This window comes from Culex quinquefasciatus, chromosome 3 (genome assembly GCF_015732765.1).
Source record: "Culex quinquefasciatus strain JHB chromosome 3, VPISU_Cqui_1.0_pri_paternal, whole genome shotgun sequence".
NCBI classification, from domain to species: Eukaryota; Metazoa; Arthropoda; class Insecta; order Diptera; family Culicidae; genus Culex; species Culex quinquefasciatus.
The window spans coordinates 10,754,536-10,762,148 of record NC_051863.1 but is presented as its reverse complement, the minus strand read 5'-3'; the positions used below and the strand labels follow the sequence as shown (position 1 = coordinate 10,762,148).

At 38.3% G+C, this 7,613-nt stretch overlaps 1 protein-coding gene across 1 annotated transcript in view; it reads right to left on the bottom strand.

Moving 5' to 3' along the window:
• Window positions 1-2,202: 2,202 nt before the first annotated feature.
• The window catches only part of LOC6044686 (neuroligin-1), a 262,649-nt gene continuing 257,238 nt past the window's right edge, over window positions 2,203-7,613 (bottom strand). Inside the window, exons 7-8 of the mRNA XM_038260271.1 lie at window positions 6,341-7,147; window positions 2,203-3,464 (exon numbers count right to left, since the gene is read on the bottom strand). Coding sequence (XP_038116199.1) covers window positions 3,106-3,464; window positions 6,341-7,147 — 1,166 coding nt within the window. The 3' untranslated portion in view covers window positions 2,203-3,105. The remainder of the gene's footprint in view (window positions 3,465-6,340; window positions 7,148-7,613) is intronic.

Below are 7,613 nucleotides of genomic sequence, written 5' to 3'. Positions count from 1 at the left end.
GTCGGGGCAACTGCTGTGTGAGTTGGTAGAGAATTACCCAAATGAAAAAAATGACTCATCTGCGTAAATGTAGATTCGAAAAGTAACTTTAAATGTCCCTTAAAATGACATGTTCCATTTTTTTTACAATCGAGTAACGGAAAATTGCGGAGTTTTTAAAACTTTTCAAGTGATTTTTTTTTGATGAAAAATACGCCATCAAATCGGGCGTACAATTTTACATAAAAGTCCCTTTGACACCAACTTTCTATCTCATCACCGTTTCAGGCTGATCAGGGACAAAAGTTACCCCTTAGGACAAAGTTTCAAGCAAATTGAAGAGGGGTCGGGCTGTGTGAGTTGGCGGAGAACTACCCACATATTTAAAAAAAAGCAAAATAGCAAAATTTAAAAAGAGCCGAAAATTCGATATAGCTCTTTCTATACGTTAGTCTAGCTTTTAAATTTGCAGAATATTTGTTTCGAAGATATCTTAAAATTTTACGATTGGTAAGTGCTGCTTGGGTGAAACTTAGATAACACCAATTTTATTGTTTCATTACATTTGCGAGGGCTGTATCTCAGAACTGAAAAGACAAACCTTCAATATTTCGCAGAAGTTTTTCTAAAAAAAAACTCAGCTATTTAAGAAAAAATGTTTTCATATAAAAAACGCTAAATTCTTATTTTTTCCCTCGAACTGGCTTTAATTCGAAATCGGCGTACTTTATAAAAAAATGTGAAAAGTAAAAACCTATAAATTTTACCGAAAACAGCACGTTTTCTAATATTTACAAAACAATTTTGTATGGATTCCCGTTTTTTTGTGGCGAACTGCAAAAATCCCATTTTTTAATCAAAATTTCCCTTGATTTCTTTTCGTTTCCAAATTAAATTAATATCCTGAATTGATTTCTGGATTTTTGAAGATTTTCTTGGAAATATTTTAAAAAAATTGAGAAAAAATAAGTCAAATGGCGTCCAAAATCATACATGAACCGAGTCCACTAAAGGAGGTATTAGACTATGGCAAACAAACTCGCACCTTTTGACTATTTGGCAGTTTGCCTGATTTGTTTGTTTGCTGAAACGTCAGCATGCATACATTTTGCTTGGTTTGGTGTGGGTTTGGCAAACTGTCCAACACGAAAAAGTGCGAGTTTGTTTGTCATAGTCGAATACTCCCTTTACCTCTGCAACCCAACCCCGCCTCTAGACGGGCTTCGATTTAAAAATTCGGTCAAAAAATCATTTTCAACCAACTTTTGATTTTTTTAAAGCATTGGAAAGAAGAACTCTTAACATTTTAGGGTTGGAAGTTTGACTTGTTTTATGTGACTTTGACCTGGGTTCTGAATAGTGGGTCGCCAAACGGCCTCAATTATGAACTGTCAAAGTGGAACCAAAAGTAGAGAGTATTGTCATCGAACATTAAAAATTGTTTTGCAAGAATAAAAAATGTGTGGAGTTGAAGTCAAGAAATCTTAAGAAAGTAGAAGGCGAGATTGTCATTTTTTTATAATTATGAATGGAAGTTGTTTATGAAGTCGATGCGGTTGTATCCATCCAGAAGCTGTCTTTATTGTTTGATTCCGTTTGAAAACCTGGTTTAGTGAAAATCTTCTTTGTTTGTTGGGTCAGATCAGCTTCGCTAGAATAATGTATTTTCGCTGGACCAGGAAGAGCTGTACGATTCCAAAATCAACCAGGGAATTTAACTGCGACATCTCAAAATGACACTCTCGCCGCAGTTCTTCGCCATCGTAACAAAGAAAAATCTCTTCTTACCGATCGAAACGCAACCATTTTTCATCGAAATATGTCAAAAACTAAACAAAATGAAATATATACGACTGAATATTAAAAATCTCATTTACCAGTAAGAAAAAAGTCATGCTAGTGCTTGAACAGCATCCTACTTTGCAGATGTAAACAAAGTGGGATCATTCGAAAATCACGTTACGCATTCTCTCTATTCATCACCCAGATTTTGACAAAGTTTAAAAAAAAAGTCATTTTTAAGGGGTCACCCTTTTTCTTTTTTTCTAACATTTCCTACATTTAAGGTAAGAAGAAGTATGTAGTAATTTTTTTATTGTCTAAGACTATGCCACCACGCTTTTTTTACAATTTGAATAATAATGGTGCCATTATATAGCAGAAAATATGAAAAACGAGCAAAAACTCGAAAAAATGACTTTAAAAACATGAAAAATTGAGACCATCCATAAACCACGTTGACACGTTTAGTTTTTCTTAGAACAAAAGTTGCTCAAAATTACCTCCTAAACACGGGAAAAATTAAAATTTTCGAAAAAAAATTGGGCAGTAGAGGGTTAAAACGAAAATGGGTCAAAATCAACTTATTTAAAGAGACATTCAAAAATCGGGAAGATTTTTTCCGTGTACCCTTTTCTTTCTGAGAAAGGCTCTTCAGAAAAAACTCATAAGAGGATATTTTGTGTTTTTATCGAAAATTGTTTACTTTCGTCGAGTTGTAATGTTGGAAAGTGAAATAAAATGTTGGTTATTCAATCATGAAGACATGCATTTTTAAATCATTACACAAATCCATAAAAAAATTCCTTTTTTGAGCATGCTTCATTTCGGCTCACATTTTGAATATTTTTTTTATATTGATTTATCGTCACGTTCAGAAAGAGTTGGGCTTCCTGAGCACGCTCCAAACGACAGATTTATGGCCTGTACAAAACAGAGCTCATATCGGGTGCAAATGGAATCTCAATGGAGGCGCCTAGCTTCTTAATTTGGAACCTTAGCATTTATACCTAAAATTTGTTATGTTGATTACTGGTCGGAAATGAGCTCAAATTAAATTCTGTCTTACGGAAAGATAACGTTTAAAATGTGCAAAAAATATCATTAAAACCACAAATTTGACAAATAAAATCCTTCGGCAGTTCTCAAACCCTCTGACCGTCACTGTACCCCTCGCTTCTCCACACAGTCCGGCTCATCAAAGTCGTGCTGGAGTCATCGTTAATGTTCTAAGCGGGAGGGGGTCCTTCCCCCACCCCTCTAATCCCCTTTTCAAACAATTTCCCCCTCGTGTGAATGGTGATGCTGATGGTGGTCACCACTGCTGTTGCTGCTGGCAAAGTGCAATCATACCCGCATTTCGCTCATGGCCGCGTGGGGCAGTTGCTGTTGCTGCTGCTGCTGCTGCTGCTGGGGACAAACCCCCTTGAGATTCTGGAGCTCCTGCTGCTGCTGCTGCTGCTGGGATGGGTGAGAGTGTGAGTGGGAGTGTGAGTGTTGGTGTGCGTGCTGGTGGGTGATGCCACTGCTCGGTGGTGGCGGGGGCGGATGCTGGGTCGATGCGCTCGACATGCTGGACCGTTGCTGCTGCTGCTGGTGGTGATGGTCCGGGGAACTTGTCCGGACGGCCACGGTGGTCGCCGCGTTCGAACGCATGTGGATGCCGATGGCGGTTCCGTTGGGTGGTAGCTTATTTTGTGACGCCTCTAGGAAGAAAGGAGAAGTTGGTGAAGAAAAGATTGTTAGATTGCTTTGATTGCAACCAAAATTGAAGGGATGATTTTTTGAGTGTTGACATGATAATGGTTAAGAATCTTGGCTTTTTGAAAAAAAAAAAATACATTTTCAGAAAAGAACCCATTAAAAAACTATTTAAATTTTTTTTTCAACCTGAATTTACTTTTTTGGATTAACTTTCAAATGGAGACAGTCAAATGCAAAATGCAAAGTAACAATAAATTTTAAAATAAGATTTACCTTAAAAAAATATTTTTTTATTTTTTAAAGATTTTTTGAGAAAAAAAATCTTTGAACATAAATGGACTCGAAAAATCCAGGGCAAAAAAATAAAATTCAAAATATTACTAAATTTTACCAAAAAGACCAACTGAAAGGTATTTGAATAAAAAAGAACCGCAAAATGTATTTCCAACAGAAAAAAAAATCATCGGTACTTAGAAATTTGAGAGCGTATGATTGCAAAACAATCGAACTAAGCCATTTTTGTGGATATGGAGCCAATAGTACTCGAAAACAACATTTGAGAAGGGTGTACGGTATTTAAATATTTGTGTATTTTGCAATTTAAAAATTACTGTATCTCGAAGCAGTTGCGTCGTATCAAAAAGTGGTTAAAGACAAACTTGTAGGAAATTGGACGAGCTTTCTGAAAAAAATACCGGGCAGACTGTATCCAATTGAAATGCTGTCAAAGACAAACTTATGGGACATTGGACGAGCTTTCCGGTAAAAATATTTACCAGACCGAAAAACCAAGTATATCATATAGAATTTGCCAAAAACCACAAAAAGACCCATTTTTTCAACATTTTTATTTTTAAAACCGCTGTATCTTCACAAGGATTGGTCTGGGGAATCGATTCCCACTACCGGTTTTTGAAAATTTGGACGTTTAGACCACTTTTCATAAAAAAAACAGTTTTAGTAAATGATTTTTGTATTTTTTTAGGAGAGACATACCATCCTGCATTTTTCGTCAGTCTTTTGGTAACATCTGAGGCTATTTCTTCAAAATTTTTGAATGAAAAAAAATCAGACATTACCTTTAAATTTAAGTTTTAGACTTAAAAATCAAAAAATCTCATGTAAGTGGCCTGTATTTTTGTTTCAGTGTATTTTTTCAGAAAGCTCGTCCAATTTCCTACAAGTTTGTCTTTGACCACTTTTTGATACGACGCAACGGCTTCGAGATACAGTAATTTATAAATTGCACAATACAAAAATATTTAAATACCTTACAACCTTCTCAAATGTTGTTTTCGAGTACTATTGGCTCCATATACACAAAAATGGCTTATATAGGTCTAGGATAACATGTCTACAAAGTTTCATTGAAATCGGAGAGGGTCGGGTACAAAAGTACCAGAAACATTTCTGATTTGAGCTGGAATTGCTCTACCTTAAAAGACTTTGTCGATCGGTCCTTGCCTCTCACCCAGTCGGCCTGGGTTCGATCCCAGACGGTCCCGGTGGCATTTTTCGTAAATTTTTGAATCAATACTGATTTTTTCAAAAAATCGAAAAATTGGTCGCAAAAATTTTTCAACTTTATTTTTCGATGTAAAATCAAATTTGCAATCAAAAAGTACTCCAGTGAAATTTTGATAAAGTGCACCGTTTTCAAGTTAAATCCATTTTTAGGTGACTTTTTTAAAAATAGTCGCAGTTTTTCATTTTTTTAAATTAGTGCACATGTTTGCCCACTTTTGAAAAAAATATTTTTGAAAAGCTGAGAAAATTCTCTATATTTGGCTTTTTAGAACTTTGTTGATACGACCCTTAGTTGCTGAGTTATTGTCATGCAAAGGTTTAAAAATAGGAAAATTGATGTTTTCTAAGTCTTACCCAAACAACACAGCATTTTCTAATGTCGATATCTCAGCAACTAATGATCCGTTTTTCAATGTTAAAATATGAAACATTCGTGAAATTTTCCGTTCTTTTCGAAAAAAGTATTTTCAGAATTTTTAAACCAAGACTAACATTTCAAAAGGACCAAACATTCAATATTACGCCCTTTTGAAATTTTAGTCTTGGTTTAAAAATTTTGAAAATATTTTTTTTGAAAAGATCGCTTCTTTTGACCTAGGGTTCATGCACAAAGTTTTATTCAAATAAAACAAAAAGCGAACCGCTATTTTGCAACGCTTTGTTCCTAAAATTGACGGGCAATCAGTGTTTTCCAATTAATTTAATTTCAATAGCATTAAAACAAATCAATGCTCAATTTAGAATCGTTTTAAATTTAATCCCTTTTCTCGACAATGCGAAGTGATAATGAATAAATTGGCTTTCGGGACCATTCATAACCAGTAGCTTTGAAATTGGACCGATAAAATTCCATTGAAATATGTTTCAATACAATTTGATTCCATCTAAATGCGCTGTGAAACACCAATTAGCGACTCTTTTCTAAGTGGAGAGTCAAGTTAAACCATGCTGCAGGTGGATTTTATGCGTCCATCAGTCTGATTATGAATTTCTACAGAGAAACATATTTTACCAAACCAGGCACTAAAAGCTCATATTATTTTTCAAATTGGCTTACAAAAGTTTCGAATGCAAAACTCGTAGCTTTGATATTCATCATTATACGGAAGGATGCTGCTGCTTCCGTTCATTACTGGTTGAGGTATTGCTCTGCTTCCGGTTAATTTGTTAAAGTTATGAAAAATTGCAGGCGCAGATTGCTTCATGCTATTCAGGGTGCGGGATCGAGGGGGTTATTCCACATTTTTGTTCAAGGTTAACAAAACAATAAAAAAGCAATGTTATGCGATGCATGCGCAATGTGACAAGATAGCACAACAGCGACCAGGTTGTCGCTCGCCACGTCACTTACCTGCGCCGCTGTTGCTGGTCAGTCCGGTGGCGTTCCGGGGCAGTGTCATGCACTCGTTCCGGTTGTAGCTCATCGGGATGTGCACCGTGCCGGGTTTGGGCAGTGTCATCATGCCGTTGCCGCCCGTGAAGGTGGTATTTTTGATCGGGATGGCGATGTGCTCGGGTGGTCCTCGGACCGTTTTGTACGAGGTGTTGTTGGCCAGCGAGATTTTTGCATTATTTGTGCCCTGGGAAAGGCCACCGCCACTGGTGGGGACGTTACAGGTTCCACCGCCACCACCACCACCACCACCACCCATGTCACCGGTTCCACCCGGCGAACCGCCCTTCATCACGTTGATCTGCATCGCGTTCGAGCAGATGTGGGGTGATTTGACCTCCCCTGCCAGTATGAGCGCTCCGGTGTCGTGATTCTCGACGTCCACTATCACGTTCGCGGACTGCGAGTGGCCCAGGTGGTAGTGGGCGTGCTTAATCGGATCAAACGGGCCCTGCTGGTGCATTCCGGCGCCCCGCTGCTGGTACTGCTTCTGCAGACTTTTGACCTCCAACCGCGTCTTGTCCCGCTGGTAGTACACGCCGGCGAAGATGAGCACGTTCAGAATCAGCAAGCTGCATCCGATGGCGATGGTGACGCTGAGGGCCGTCGAGTACGCCGCATATCCGGCCGCCTCCAGCCCGGCCATCGTGTCCGTTGACGCGTTCAGCACCGTGGCCGTGGGATGGGCCTGCCCACCGTACCCGGTGTAGTTGCCCACGGGCATGCACGTGGTCAGCAGCGCCGGTTCCATCGTTGTCATTCCCACTGCGGAAGAGAGAAAACAGACCGAGCGACATCAATTAAGGACAGCGAAATGGTTGCACCAATCCGGAGTGAACGGGGGATAAAAATCGGTGAAACTTTGATGAAAGCGCAAAAGGGCGAAGTTGACTCTCAACTAAATACACCCAAACGTAAAAACTCTGGACACCATTTTTTACATATTTTTTTTTATTATTTTAGATTGTTCCATAAGCACGTTCTTTCATTTCATATTCAACGGAAATTTGAAGAAAATATTTTTGACCTGCTTTCAGTTTTGTTTTTTGTTAAGAAAATTTAATGCATCGATGTACCGTAATCTGGGGCGAATCGGGACTTCGGTCTGAATAGGGACAGCAGTTTTTAGAGCACTTAAAGCTTTCAAATTTGGAAATGGAGGTACACATTGTGTTGGTCTGAGTCTGTTCTAACCGAAACCAACCAGAAAAATCAAAATATTGTGCTCCAA